Source organism: Pyrus communis, chromosome 6 (genome assembly GCF_041283825.1).
Source record: "Pyrus communis isolate YQ-2024b chromosome 6, ASM4128382v1, whole genome shotgun sequence".
NCBI classification, from domain to species: Eukaryota; Viridiplantae; Streptophyta; class Magnoliopsida; order Rosales; family Rosaceae; genus Pyrus; species Pyrus communis.
Genome location: NC_142570.1, coordinates 20,124,914 through 20,141,035, shown reverse-complemented (window position 1 = coordinate 20,141,035; position 16,122 = coordinate 20,124,914). Strand labels below are relative to the sequence as shown.

Sequence of the window (16,122 nt, the reverse complement as noted above, 5' to 3'; positions counted from 1 at the left end):
TTCAACTCTTCCCACCCAACCCTCATCTCTTATTCAGCGGCTTCGTGAAATTGAACCTCCAGGCCCTGCATACCATATTTAATGGCGGTGGAGCGATCCATATTCCAATTCCATGAATCCAGGTTGTCACATCCCGGCCTAGGCCCCTACCACATCCCAAGATCGACTCCACCGTAACACGATATTATCCGTTTTGGGCCCCAACCACGCCCTCACCGTTTTGTTTCTGGGAACTCACACGAGAACTTCCCAATAGGTCACCCATCCTGGGAATGCTCTCGCTCAAACTCGCTTAACTTCGGAGTTCTGATGGAACCCAAAGCCAGTGAGTTCCCAAAAGGCCTCATACTAGGTAGAGATGGGAATATACATATAAGGCTTACAAGATCCTCACCCCTGGGCGATGTGTGATCTCAAATTCCACCCCCCTTAGGGGTCCAACGTCCTCGTCAGAACACTTCCGGCTAGGGATTGGCTTTGATACCACCAAAAGTTGTCACGCCCCAATCCCGAAGTACATCCAGGATCGATTCGCGACAGTAGACTGTAAGGGGATGCCATGAAATACAAACTGGAATACTGAATTGAAAATAACAATAATCACATTTATTTAAGGAAAGGTATAGGGGTAACCTAACACTCCTAGCTCTCTAAACCCTATCAGCTACCCCAAAGCTCCTTGTATCTAATAATACATGCACAAGCGCCCCTACACTATCAGAATGGTGCATCGGGCAAACAACAACCTGGATAAGCTGCGAAGCTCGTGTGAGTGACAATAATTCGATGTAAGTGATAATATTAAAAACCATCCATCGATCACGGTTTATAAACATTAAATATAAAATCATATTTTATGAAGTCATAATCAAGTCCTTGAAAATCCCGAATGAGTCACCCAGACATCCAACGACTCGTCTAAAAGAAGTCACAAAAGCTCACAACCATAAATTCATAGAACACAATGAAAAGTAGGGCTAGAGCGACACAGTTCGGTCGAAGCTTACATCTCTGAAGCTATCTCAATCCAAACTCAATCCGAAGAATCAACAAAGCAATTAATCAAGTTCCAAACCTTTCAACAGAACCATAATACCAAATGGGATTCCAGACCACTCAACGAAATCCAACCAAGATAGGATTCCGAACCACTCAATGGAATCGCGGAGTAGAAGGGATTTCGGACCTCTCAACGGAATCCGAGTAGATATGATTCTGGACCTCTCAACAGAATCGTGGAGTACAATGGATGTCGGACCACTCAACGAAATCCAACCTAGATACGATTCCGGACCACTCAATGGAATCGTGGAGTACGAGGGATTCTGGACCACTCAATAGAACCCCAGTGGATACCCAGTTTTGAATCACTCAACAGAACCGAGCGGAAGGCCAAGGGACATATCAACAGCTCACAGAAACAAAAAAAAGCACAAGTTACCCAATTTACAAAGGCTCGACGAAATGAAACAAAGCACAACTACTAAATTTAGAACGAATCAATGAAGCGAGAAATGAAATAATGAAATGGGTTATGAAACAGGCTTTGAAGTAACAAACCCCATGGCAATGGGTTAACGGTCCACTACTAGCCCACACATTTCATCACACATGCCAATCATACAATTCAAACCATATTTCAAATATACACGTCAAATCTTATTTCATAAACATAAATCGATGGCTAAGTATTAAAAATAAAAATCCAATAGAAAACATATTTATAAAACCAAGTTATATCCACACAGGATAACAATTACGAAAACAGGGTAATCACCAATATCACATATATTAAAGTCACTCACCTGGAGTCCGCACTAATACACCCTAGCACAAGAATTGAGACATCATGCACTATCGTCGCCTAAAACAAAGTACAAGTTCACATTTAGATTTCCTTCGATAATTCATATACTCAAAAACTCTCATATGCCCCCCACAAAAACATTTAATGAGAATCAAACCATCGTTCAAAGGTAGGGTCCATGATCCTACGTCACTTGCTCCATAAGATACAACCACTGGATTTTCAATTCGTAAGTTCCTAAGGTCCTTAAATATTACGTACTATAATGTATCAAATCTTGGTAACAATCCAACGGTCGGTTCATTGATTGCTATAATGTTCAAGTGGCGGACCTTAACGAAATTTGATTCTGCTGATTTTGCAGATTTTCTGGGCAATCTTTAGAACTTCATATCTCACTCGTTTCTCACCCAAACTCGACCCATAATATACCAAAACGAAGCTAGAGAAGTGTAGAACAAGATTATACCTGCTTGGAGTCCAAATGGTGGCCAGAGATGGCCGGAAAATGGCCTGAAAGACGGCTGCCCGCGAGAAAACTGGTAACTCGCTGGAATTTCTGGACAAACTTTAAACGTTCATAACTTTGTCAATACTCAACCAAATCAAATGATTCAAAAATGAAAATCATAGCTTGGAATGAGACGAACAGATTGGTACCTTTTTCGATGGCTAAATCGACATGGATTGTCTGGAATATGGTCTGGAAGGTCACGGGTTCGCCGGAAACTGGACAAACTTTAAATTGTTATAACTTTCTCATTTTTCAACCAAATCACACGATCCAAACATGAAAATTCATCTAATCGACGAGAGGAATCGATTTATACTGATTTGAGTTCAAAAGATGGCTGAAAATTGTCTGAATCACGCCTAGAAGTCTCAGCCCAAAACCTTGTACTTCGAACTCGAGGTTAGGATTTGTTTTCAATGAATCAAAACTCAAAACTGGGTTTATGGTGGTGAAGATATGCAGATAATGGTGGTTTTGGTGTTCAACAAGCCAAAATTTTGGTGGTGATGATGGTTTGTTTCACGGGTAGAAAAGGGAGAGTCGAGAGAGAGAGTTAGGGAGTTAGAGAGAGTGAAGAGATACAGAATAAAAGAGGAAGGAGAGAGAGGGTTCCAGAAAAGTGGGGGTGGCCCACGCATCATTCATCCAAATACATCATGTGCTGAATTGTCAATTTACCAAATGCCTTCGACGTTTAAAGGTTTGTAGAATCTTCGTTATAATTCCGAATCACATTCTGTTTGCACCCACGTGTTTGTCTCGACGAGGACTATCCCAATATATAAAGATTAATGAAAAAAATACGTAGGGATCAAATATGCCGTAAATATAAAAATGTCGAAACTAAGAATACGAAATACGGAATACGTAATTTTAAACAGTGAAATCCAGGAACGGAATTTCACACGGGTTGTCCCGTGTCAAGTTGGAGTAGTTGCAGAGGAGATCGAGGTTGTAGGCCGATGGGAGCTATCAGATGTGGATCCAACGGTCAGTGCAATCAGAGTTGGATTAACGATGGTCAAAATTATTTTTTGGGACTTAGGCCAAGCTAAATTGAATGATGGTGGTGCTAGAAGAGAAGAAGAGGACGAATGAGGTGGTCATTTGTCCTGCCCCGACCCACAAATAAGGACTATTCACGAGTTAGGGTGTGAGCCATATCTTAGCAATAGAAATAAATTCTATAGCCAAGATATGGTGGAAAATAAAATTGAATTACAATGGTTACTCCATACATCATATAACAAAATCTTACATAAAATTTATCTAATGCGCAGCGGAAAAACTATAGTGCACAAACTAATTCACAACAAAAAGTACCAACAAAATAATAATTAAATTGTGACAATTCTTTCAAATGCATGAAATAGAGCAAATGAGATGGATGAATGTACTCACTCCCTTCTAATCCCGCTAACACATACCTAGGGCATCCAAGCATGCATGTCCCATACCATGCTTATACCATTTGGCTCCTAATACCCTAGAATATGAGTTAACTCCCGTTCATCTCTTAAACCCAATTTTCATAATTAAATTCTCAATTTCCACATTATTTATGTAGGCACTTCCCCCCGCCGTCCGACATATACAAGATTCATTATTTTATATTCAAGGCATTCTCCAGCCCTTGAATATCTTCACAACTCAAACACTTTACACAAGTGAGCACTTGACACAACACAACTCAACTCTCTTTCTTGCTTACCATGCTTATGTATATGCCATGTAACATGGATATCAATAATTGTTGAAATTTTTAAGTGGTATTTCAAAATACAAAATCTCATCTTAAATTTCATTTGTCAGTTATGATTGTATTAATTATATTTGATTCTTTATTCTATTTAATATTTTATCTCTGTTGACCATATCTTTAAAATACATTGAATGGATTTGATCCTAACTTATTTCTTTGACCGTTTGACATAGGGCATTTAGTTGTTTCCACTGGCTATTGTTTTCAAATCGGTTTAAACAAAATTCTTCAATAGCATTGATTTTTTTTAACGTATCGGTTAAACGATTAAATTAATTGTATAGATGTTATAATCTTTTGATTTAATTTGTTTCAATTGCCACCATCGTACAACGATTTTTTGGGGCTCAGCCTCTACTATTTATACTGGCAGCCACAAGTATTTTGGGTAGTGTATCATCCTCTCTATTTTCTAATCAAGAGCTTACTCTCAAAGTTATTGTTTTTTCAATTTCAATTTTTTCAAAGGAAAGATTCAAGTTGTTCATTCGACCATGTACGCTTACCAAGGTCAATAGGATGCTATATCCTGAAAGATAGGGCGCCATAACCTGCTACACCGAGATTTTATCTCCGAGGGGCGAAATCTATTCTTAGGACTCCCTCCCCTTTCTTTCTTTCCCAGTTTCATTTCTTTCTTTCTTTAAATAAAATTAAAAAAAGTTATGCACCCACTCCAAGTTTATCATGGAAAGCAACCAAGTATGTTTAAGCTTCAGCGTCTGAATGCACCACCATTCCGATTTTGCCATAGATCTTAGGTTTCAGTACTCTCTCCCCTTTCTTTCTTTCCCAGTTTTGTTTCTTTCTTTCTTTTTTCTAAAAAAAAAAAAAAAGGTTCTACACCCGCTCCAATTTTATCATGGAAAGCAACTAAGAATCTGCAAATTTTTTTTTTCTTTCTTTATGCAATAGTTGCTTTGATCATGTGACATGAATAATCCACATATATAGATGTAGTAGGGTTATTTTCTTTTCTTTTAATTGGGGGGTTTTGGGTTCGGGTGAGGTTTTTGGATTTTTTATATTTATAATATGAATTAGGGTATCGGAATGGTGGTGCATTCAGACGCTGAAGCTTACAGATACTTGGTTGCTTTCCATGATAAACTTGGAGTGGGTGCATAACTTTTTTTTATTTTATTTAAAGAAAGAAAGAAATGAAACTGGGAAAGAAAGAAAGGGGAGGGAGTCCTATGACCTACGGCAAAACAAAAGTGTGGGAAGGGGGGATTTGGGAAGAAAAAAAATAGGGGGAAAGAAATAAAAAAGGAAACATAACATTAATATATATAATATATTAATTAGTTAAAAAAATAATTATAAAAATTTTAAATATAAAATAATGATAAAAGAATATATTTAAGACTTGCCACATGACAAGTTTTAAGTGGATTTTAGTATCATTCAGCGAAGTCTAGTGGCAAGCCAAGCCCCATACAAGTTTTTCTCCTTTTAATGCGTCAGTTTTGGTTTGCAAAATAAAACTAAAATTAAAATTAAAAGAAATCATTAAGAATGATATTAATATGATCAATGAGGAGTTGTATTTTGAAACACTCGTTAAAAATTCCAACAATCTCCCACATATTTCAAAGTACAATTTGCATCACCAGAAGTGAATTTGAGGACCAAAATTCCCTTATGTGAATCAGGGGACTAACTACCCACATTAGCCTTCGGATTGAAGTTTGTTCTAGCAGGTTGGCATAAATAGGCCGTGCGCCCTACCTGGATATTCATGAATGCTCTAGAGAGTATGCCTAAACTCTCATAGGAAGTGGCCCTACTTCCACACTCATATAGGTGAATCCATCAAGTGTGCACTGCAATCAAACACATCACCCATAAGGGCTATGGTATTTATTAGGAAATTAATTCAACCTTAAACACTGCAATAAGCATTATCTACACTATAGGGAGGGATTCTCAATAATAAATTTGATAATGCACGCCCAATCAACAAGTGATTTATTTTTACCTACATGAACCTATTTCCTAGGATCACCATTCACATAGGTTGGGTTACCATCACTCTTAATCGTTGTAATAGGCATTAATCCCATCCTCTTCGATGTATCACTCACTAGCTTTCTGCTTAGTGGTTTTGTTAGAGGATTCATCTCTGACCGTGCAAAATCTAGGGATATAACCCCAGCCTCAAGCAGCTACCTCACATCATTATGTCTTAGGCGTATATGCCTATTCTTCCCATTATATGTTTTCTTTTTAGCTAAGGCTATTGCAGACTGGCTATCAAAATGCAGACACTGATGAAACTTATCTCTTCCATAAAGGAATGTTTGCCAAGAGGTTTTTAAGCCACTCAGCCTCTGACCTTGCCGTTTCCAAAGCTATGAACTCAGACTCCATAGTTGACCGAGCTGTGCAAGTTTGTTTAGAAGATTTCCAAGACACCGCACCCCCACCAAGAGTGGATATATATCCACTAGTAGATTTCACTTCGTCTAAATCAGAGATCCAATTGGCATCGCTATACCCTTCAAGCACCGCTGGAAATCCACCATATTTCAATCCGTAATCCATAGTGCCTCTCAAATATTTTAATAATCGTGATATGGCAGTCCAATGATCTTTATTGGGGCTTTGAGTATACCTGCTTAACCTTCCAACTGCATAAGCAATATCGGATCTTGTACAATTCATTAGATACATTAAACTACCAATAATTTGAGCATATTCAGATTGGGATACACTCTCACCTTTATTCTTCTTTAATTGAGTATTTGCATCATAAGGTGTAGAAAGAGACTTACAATCATAACATCCAAATTTCCTCAAAATTTTTTCAACGTAATGTTCTTGGGAAAGAAAGATACCATCTGAAGCTCTAGTAATTTTTATACCAATAATTACATCAGCTGCCCCCATATCTTTCATGTCAAAATTAGAAGCTAATAACAATTTAGTCTCTTGTTTTAAACCATACAAAGATTTTACAAGTTTGCACACCTTGTGTTCGATACTTGGCACAACATTACCTTTAGGTTGATCCATGTAGATCTCCTTTTCTAAATTGCCATTTAAAAATGTGGTCTTCACATCCATTGGATGAACAACAAGGTTATAGATGGAGGCTAAAGCAATTAAGACTCTGATTGAGGCAATTCTTGTTACCGGAGCAAAAGTATCAAAATAATCTACATCTTTTTGTTGCTTGTAAACTTTTGCACCCAACCGAGCCTTATATTTGTCAATGGATCCATCAGCTTTTAGTTTCTTTTTGAAAATCCACTTACACCCTCAGAGCAATTTCACCCCTAAAGACTTTACGCCAGCACCCAGCGCATTTATCCACTCAGTGAACAGTGATAGACTCCAATGAACAGTAATAGGCCAAGAGCATCTCCATCCCTAAAAAAAAATAGCCTAGTCAATTTTATTAAAATATTATTATTATTTATTATAAAATAATAAAATAATAATTGTATTATATAAAAAAAAAGATAAAGTCATATTTCCACTAACCCTCTGTACTCTTCCTATAATCCCCAACCGGTTCTCTCTCTCTCTCTCTCTCTCTCTATTTTCTCTCCCTCTCTCTTTTCCAGCTCACTCCCGTGAGCTCTCCTTCTCATTCCTCTTCAAACCTTCAACAAATCAAACACAAAATATTATTTTTGTAATCCCTGGAGCTCAAGGAACCCAACCATGGCCTTGCATGCGGCATCGGTGCATGGTGCGAGATTCCACCATTGAAGCCGAGAGCTTGAGCTCTCAATCTCTAACCCAGGTGATGTTTCTATCACTGTATTGTGTTCTTGAGCTTTAAATCCTGTTGTGTTGCAATTTTTGTGGTTAATTTGAGGGCTTAATTCCCTGCATGTGATTCCGACAAAGGAAAACGGACAACTGCGACGAGTTCAAGGTCCAATCTCGATGAAATCTCTTGCATTTCACCTGGGTAAGTTCTCAATCCTATTCTTATGGTTTCTAACATATAAATCGTGTTGGAAACCTTTGTGTTGATGCAAACTTGCTGTCAGTGCATTTTTTTTCAGATTTTCCGTCGAACTCGGGCCATCATTTTCAGGCCATTTGCCTTCTCCCTCTGTCGCTCCATCCATCGCTGACATCAACACGGCATCATATGGGCCGGTCCTAAGGTCTGTCAATTTTGGGCTGGCCTGGAAACTAGCTTGGGCTGGGTGCCAGGCAATCCCGTGGGTTGGAGAGACTTCCCTAGGTGCCAGGCCATTTTTTTGACTGTGTGCCGGCCTATCCCACCCCTGGTGGAAGTGCTCTAACGTTTTAGCTCCTGCAAGCAAATCAACTAACTCCTACACATGGTTAGAAATAATTGATTCTAATTCACTGTTAATAGCTTCTTTCCAATAAAGTGCATCTGGTGCCGTTGTAGCTTCATTGTAAGTTCGTGGGTCACTATCCACAATGAAGGTATAAAAATCATCTCCAAAATTAGTTTCCTTTCTTGCCCTTTTGCTTTTCCTTGGTTGAAATTCAGAATTTGCATTTCTTTTAGAACATGGCAATGATTGAGACACACTAACAGACTTGTCAATATTGAGCTTCACAGGAAAAATATTTTCAAAGAAATCAGCATTCTTGGTTTTCCATGATATTATTAGTTTCCATTACATTAAGCTCACTTTTAATAACTAAGAACCTATAGCCAACACTATCTTGTGCATATCCAATAAACATTGCATCAAAAGTCTTGGGTCCTAATTTTCTCTTTTTTGGTTTAGGTAACAGGACCTTGGCCAAACACCCCCACACTTTCAAGTAACCTAAATTTGGTGAATAACCTTTCCATAACTCATAAGGAGTTTTTTTCCAGTTTTCTTGCACATGCTCTAAAACATCTACAACACTAATCAAATTGTTAGTAGCCAAAAGTTGTATTATATTATCAATAATATAGTATTGATAACACACAACAATCTAATTGAGAAGTATTACTTTACCATTTTACACCATCTTTCTCTAGGTGATATTGATGCATAACCCCATTTGAGTTCCATCGAGCAATTATGTTAGGTAAGCTCTCATGCATTTTCTAGGATTTGTCTCCCTTATATTCCAGCATTCTCAAGGGAAGTAAATGAAGATTTTTGATGGTATGGTGGGAGTGCTTCTCATGACAATGATCTCAAAATATAAATGCATAAACAACACAAGATTTAAGTGGTTCACCAAATCGACTACATCCATTGGGGTTTGCTTTCATTGTATTTCACTACATATGAGAGACTTACAAATACAATGAAATATGGCTTAAAGCCTTAACAATATGTAAATGAAAGATAAGAGGTAATATGAAAGGGAGAATGGCTTTTTGTTGGAGTTGTTCTTTTTCCTTTTTCTTCTTCTTCCTCTCTCTTTTCTCCATGTCCTCCGTTGGTTCTTGCTCCTTCCTTTATAAAGATTGCATGACATCCTCCTCTCCAAAAAAAATCTCCCAAGTGTGCCGATACAAATAAACCAAGTGTTGTGCCAATCATTAGACATACAATGTGTTCCAACAACAAGACAACAAGTGTTGTCCTAATCATTAACAATGATAAGTGTTTCAGTGGCAAAGCAACAAGTGTCAAGTTAATCATGAACAGATGAATATCATGCAAGATGGATGCAAACATCAAAGGCCACGTAAAGGTTTATCTCATGGTAAGCTTCATAGAGTTCTATTGGAGTGAGAATATTGCCCAAATGATTAAGATTCCTTTAGATTGATGAGTAAGCACTTCTAACACCACAAACATTGCCTCATGCATGCTTATAGACTAACATACACATGCTATAGACTCCACCTCTTCACCCTAATTATTAGCTTCTATTAATTACCAACTTCCACCTCATCATTTGAAGAAAAAATCAAGCTAACTCTACTAGAAAATTCCCAACTCTCGGAGCTTAACTCTCCAACCCTTTTACGCTTCACTAATTAAAGATAAAAAAGGCTAGCAAGGGTAACTTAGTTGCTATTGGCACAAAAGGATAAATAGAAACCCTAACAAATCAAACTAATGCATATATATATATATATATATATATATATATATATATATAAAAGCTACACAATTACTGGAAAAAGTTACAAAATTATGATGAGGGTGCCAAATAATAGAAACCTCTCTAGTTGGAGACATTTGAGTATAAAAGTACTAATTTGGCACAAAAATATATTTTTGTAGTGAAGGGGTCCCTACTAACTTACATGTCAAAATACAAATAATTGTAAATATAATATATAAAAGAAATCCAACAAAATCATTACATTTGAAATAAAAGTAATTACCTACACACACATATATAATCATTTTTTTTTTTTAAAAAGGGTATTACATTATTAATAACCTAGACTTGGAGGAGGCCGTTGAGAGAGAGAGAGAGAGAGAGAGAGAGAGAGAGAGAGAGAGAGAGAGAGAGAGAGAGAGAGAAATAAGTGGGTGGAGTCAAAGAGGGAGGGGGAAGGGTGGGTACAAGGGAGATAAGGGAGGGAGAAGGGAGAGGGTGCCCAAATTATTATTTTTTTATTTTTTAATATCTATGTGGGTCTATATTCACATGTGGCGCCCAATTATTATCTACAGGGCGCCATGTTACTAGTTAATGACTGATTTAGTAGCACCTTAATGGATGTATGAAACTTTTTCAAAATTATGACTTCAAGTATCACTATGGGATGAAAAAAACTTGATGTACCAAATGTTGAAAACAAAAAAAACTTCATAGTAATAAACTGAGATTAACCCTAAATAAAACTTCTATATAAAGGAGAAATGTCAAAGAGAAGAAAAATTTATGCAGAGTCGTAACTAGTCTTAACTCTCTTTAAGCCCTAAACATGAGAAATGTCAAGAGAAACAAATTTACCTTATTGCCTCTGTAGCTAGTTGCTCAGTCATACTAGAAACTAATCCTTATCGCCGACAATCTTAAGATTTAGCTTCGAAATTCTTCCCTATTAAATATCACAGTGAAACAATCACACGGTAAAATGTTTCACCACTAGAAAGTTATCCTGGCGAATTTAGTATTTGACTGTAAATAATTGGCTATAACGACAAATAATTCGCCAACGAAGATTAAAATTTCATCAATGAAGATTTTGTTTGATAAATTTGAATTTCGTCGGGGTAAATAACCTTTTCCGACAAATACCATGTTCGACGGGAGGAGTTTTGCTGCGAAAGCACTTTTTTTCTTTTTCTTTTTTTTGTGAGTAAAGTTCAAATCATCACATGTAGCAACATAAATATCTTAATATCTTATGTTGTAAAATTGTGAATTTAGACGATTTATTAATATAAAATTAATCATTAAATGTGGCCTAAATTCATAATTTGGTAATATAAATATTTATCTAACAACACAAATATATATTTCTCATAACATAAATATATGCCTCATAAACATAATTATTTATCTGACAACATAAATTTCGCAAAATAGTATATTCGTATTCGAGGAGATTTTGAACTTATTGAATTGAGGGTGCTTGGGGCAAGTTAATATGTCAAGGAGATTTTAAACTCTGAATTTGTTGTAAACAGTGGGTATGTTTTCCTACATGTATACAGTAAAGATTCATATGCTAAATAGTGAAGTTTTTGTAAGTTTTCAAAGTAGTTACTCTATAAATAGAGCACTACGAGTGTTCAACATATATGATACAAAAGCAATAAGAAAAGAAAGATAAGTTAGAATATTTTCAGTATCTTCTTATTTCTCTCTAATCTGCAATCATTTTGTGTAATATTTTGCAACAGTCTCGCTCCTATCCCTAGCAAAGGTTATTTCTTTAACTTTTGCCTATTTATAACACGTTACCAGTAAGACTCTCTAACCCTAAAACATTTTCTCATTTCTCTTCGCCAAAAGAAAAAAAAAGTTTCCTCTAAGGTTTTTACTGTTCTTCTTCTTCCTCTACCTTAATTGCTGGATATACCCTCGCGAAGAATTGTTTGCACCATGTTTACTTCTAGTTCTCAACCTAGCAGTTACTTATGTCTTTGATTTCTTGTTTGGTGTAACTCTTGACTATTAACCCAATGTTTATTTATGCAATCCAAAGTGGTGCGGTATCATCACCTATCTTGGACTGCAGATTTCATTTTACTGTAAATTTTAGGTGGTGTGGAATAATCACCCACCCTGCTCTGCATATTTAAATTTTATCGTAATTTTAGGTGGTGCGGTATAATCGTCCACCCTGCTCTGAATATTTAAATTTTCCTGTTGTTTAAAGTGGTGCGGAATAATCGCCCATCCTATATTTTTTTAGATGAGAATGGTGCATGGTGCGGAATAATCGCCCATCCTATATTTGTTTAGATAAGAATGGTGCGGTACAATCGCCCTTCTCATTAATCATGTAAATCTCGAGCCTGAAGTTTCGAGTACTTATCATTTTGGCCTGAATATCAAAATTTGTAAGAACTAGAAGTTCTAACAATATATTTCTCCAGAATACATATTATTGCAAGTTCTTACACACCTCATTTTTCTTTTAGAAAAGAAAATGACGAACTTGGCAAATCTTGATTTTGTTGCCCTAAATATTACTGGAAAGAACTACCTTACCTGGGTAATGGATGCCAAGATCTATCTGGAGGCAAGAAATCTTGGGGATACCATCAAGGAGCATACCAATGCATCCTCTCAAGATCGAGCGAAGACCATGATCTTTATCCGTCCCCACTTTGATGAGGGACTAAAGAGCAAGTACCTCACAGTTGAAGATCCATTAACCCTCTGGAAGGCACTAAAAAATAGATATAATCACCAGAAAATGGTGATTCTTCCAATGGCTCGTTATGAGTGGGCTTACCTAAGGATCCATGATTTCAAGACGGTGGCTGAATACAATTCTGCAATGTTCAGAATTAGTTCCCAGTTGAAGCTCTGTGGAGAAACAATAACTAAGGAAGATATGCTGGAAAAGACTTTCAGCACATTTCATGGCTCCAACGTGCTCCTGCAGTAGCAATATAGAGAAAGAGACTTTACTGAGCACAACCAGCTGATATTTGTACTCCTTGTAGCCAAGCAAAACAATGAGCTTCTGATGAAGAATCATCAGTCCTGGCCTACTGGATCTGCACCATTCCTAGAAGTGAATGCTGCTTCCCTTGAATGGAATACCACATCCTTTTGTGGCAATAATTACAAACGAGGACATAGCCACAAGGTGGAATGGGAAAGGCAAAAACCATGGTGTCCATTTTCATAACTAGGTTCCAAGGCATAATACAGGCCCGAGCTTTAAGAATGCAAATCACCAAAAAGGCAAAGCTCATATGAACACTCCTAGAAATCCTGAAGGAGTTTGTCATAGGTGTGGTGGCAATGGGCACTGGGCATGTACCTGTCGTACCCTAAAACATCTGGTGGATCTGTATCAAGCCTCCCTTAAGGAGAAGGGTGTCAAGACCAATTTCCTCGACTAGGCTCAACCAATGGAAATACATGATCCAGTGTCCAATTTATCAGGACAGTTGAACACAACCCACCTAGATGTTTCAGACTTTATTACTGAAGGAGTAAATGAAGTTTATAGGTCCGATTAAATCATTTATGTTTAATGTACTCTTGTTATTTGTACTTGTGGTTTAATGCTCGCATTTTCAATTCAATAAAAGCAGTATTCCAGTATGAATAAACTGCTTTTTAACTGTAATTTTATTTACTCAAAGAACATGGATAAAAATTATGGTTATTCTCAAAAGAAGAGCAATGGCGGAGATTTTTGTCTTGCAGACTGTGCAACCACACATTCAATACTTCGAGATCGAAAGTATTTCTCAAACTTGGTACTTGCAAAAGTAAAGGTAACAACAATATCAGGGCAATTAGATGTAATTGAAGGTTCAAGAAAAGCCCAGATTATGTTACCAAATGGAACAATATTGTTCATACAGAATGCGTTGTACGCTACTCAATCCACTCGAAATTTGTTGAGTTTTAAAGACATACATCTAAATTGATACCACATTGAAACGAAAAGTGCAGAAAATGTGGAATATTTATGCATTACCTCTAATGATACCCAAAAGCGTATATTGGAGAAGTTGCATGGTTTATCGAGTAGATTGTATTATACATACATAAAGACAATTGAGGTATATGCTGTCATGAAACCAAAAGTTCATAGATTCAAAAGTTTACATGCTTTGGCATGACCGTCTAGGTCATCCAGGATCCACCATGATGTGTAGGATCATTACTAACTCTAATGGACATCCATTATTGAGCAAACACATTACTACCTCAAATGATATCCCTTGCAAGGCTTGTCCTCAAGGGAAGTTGGTAACTAGACCATCACAACTAAAGGTTGATGCTGAATCCCCATCATTTTTGCAAAGAATTGAAGGGGATATTTGTGGGCCTATTCAACCACCTTGTGGACCATTTCGATATTTTATGGTTTTGGTTAATGCATCTACCCGATGGTCACATGCTTGCCTATTATCCACTCGAAATGTAGCTTTTGCGAAACTTCTTGCTCAAATAATTAAGTTGCGAGCACAGTTCCCAGATCATCCTATTAAGTCAATTCGACTTAATAACGCTGGTGAATTTACGTCTCAAACCTTTGATGATTACTGTATGGCACTGGGCATTGATGTTCAACACCTTGTTCCTCATGTCCATATTCAAAATGGTTTAGTAAAGGCATTTATCAAGCGGCTTCAATTAATAACTCGCATTCTGCTCATGAAAACAAAATTGCCAGTCTCTGCATGGGGACATGTCATCTTACATGCTGCATCATTGGTTCGACTGAGACCCATAGCCAACCACCAATACTCACCAATACAACTCGTGTTTGGATATCAGCCAAACATTTCACATGTACGAGTTTTTGGTTTATATTGTTTATGTGCCTATTTCATCGTCACAACGTACTAAAATGGGACCTCAGCGTAGACTAGGAATTTATGTGGGTTTTGATTCACCATCTATCATTAGATATTTGGAACCCTTGACAGGTGATATGTTTACAGCTCGTTTTGTTGATTGTTATTTTGATGAGACAGTATTCTCGTCGTTAGGGGGAGAAAAGATCGTTCCAGAAGAACGACAAGAGCTAACATGGGTTGTTCCTACCTTGTCTCATTTTGATCCGCGAAGCATTCAATGTGAAAATGAAGTGAAAAGGATCGTTCATCTTCAAAGTATTGCTAATCAAATGTCAGATGCATTTAATGATGCTTCGAAAGTGATAACGTCACATATACCAGTTGCAAATGCACCTGCAAGAATTAATGTCCCTATTGGACAAAATAAAGTGGCAGCGAATGATTCATTTAGTGCACGCTTGAAGCGTGGTAGACCACCAGGTTCAAAAGATTCAGCCCCTCGAAAGAGAAAGATGAGGGCACAGTTGAACCCAAATGAAATCATTCAGGAAAAGAAAATGAATGATAAATCCACAATTCATGATTCTGTACCTCCAGAAAAAGAAAATGTCCTTGATGAGACATCTGTCCCTGAAGAGACAGAAGTACATGAAAGCAAAGAAATATCCATAAATTATGCATATACTAATGAATTGTGGGATCGAACTGAAATAATCGTCAACGACAAGTTTGCATTTGCAATAGCCACTGAAATTATATTAAGCGATGACATTAAGCCCCGCTTTATTGAAGAATGTAAACAGAGACAAGATTGGCTTAAGTGGAAAAATGTAATCCAGGCAGAATTAAATTCCTTGGAAAGGCGAAGTGTTTTTAGACCGGTAGTCCAAACCCCGCCTGGTGTCAACCCCGTGGGTTACAAATGGGTATTCACAAGGAAACGCAACAAGAAAAACGAGATTACAAGATATAAAGCACGACTCGTTGCACAAGGTTTTTCACAAAGACCTGGAATTGATTATGAAGATACATACTTTCCTGTAATGGACGCAATTACGTTCCGTTACGTAATAAGTTTGGTGGTTTCAGAAAAACTTGACATGTGACTCATGGATGTCATCACTGTGTATCTATATGAAGAATTAGATACTGACATATATATGAAAGTCCCAGAATGACTTAAGTT

At 37.1% G+C, this 16,122-nt stretch overlaps 1 protein-coding gene and 1 long non-coding RNA gene across 3 annotated transcripts; one reads left to right on the top strand and one right to left on the bottom strand.

Moving 5' to 3' along the window:
* Positions 1-1,473: 1,473 nt before the first annotated feature.
* On the bottom strand, positions 1,474-2,855 carry LOC148696415 (uncharacterized). Of its 2 annotated transcripts, XR_015963824.1 has the most exons (4): positions 2,638-2,855; positions 2,468-2,536; positions 2,277-2,375; positions 1,474-1,864 (listed from the first exon to the last, which is right to left on the bottom strand). It is a non-coding gene; the product is annotated as an uncharacterized LOC148696415 (long non-coding RNA). The 2 variants fall into 2 exon arrangements; XR_015963823.1 differs by having other exon boundaries at positions 2,468-2,855.
* A 9,806-nt stretch (positions 2,856-12,661) lies between these two features.
* LOC148696414 (uncharacterized) lies at positions 12,662-13,057 on the top strand. The gene has a single exon (XM_088695209.1). The coding sequence runs from the start codon at positions 12,662-12,664 to the stop codon at positions 13,055-13,057; it is 396 nt and encodes a 131-aa protein (XP_088551335.1).
* Positions 13,058-16,122: the final 3,065 nt, after the last annotated feature.

Excerpts from the sequence above, each read along its gene's own strand:
- LOC148696414 (XM_088695209.1), top strand. The coding sequence starts at position 12,662 with ATGGATGCCAAGATCTATCTGGAGGCAAGAAATCTTGGGGATACCATC.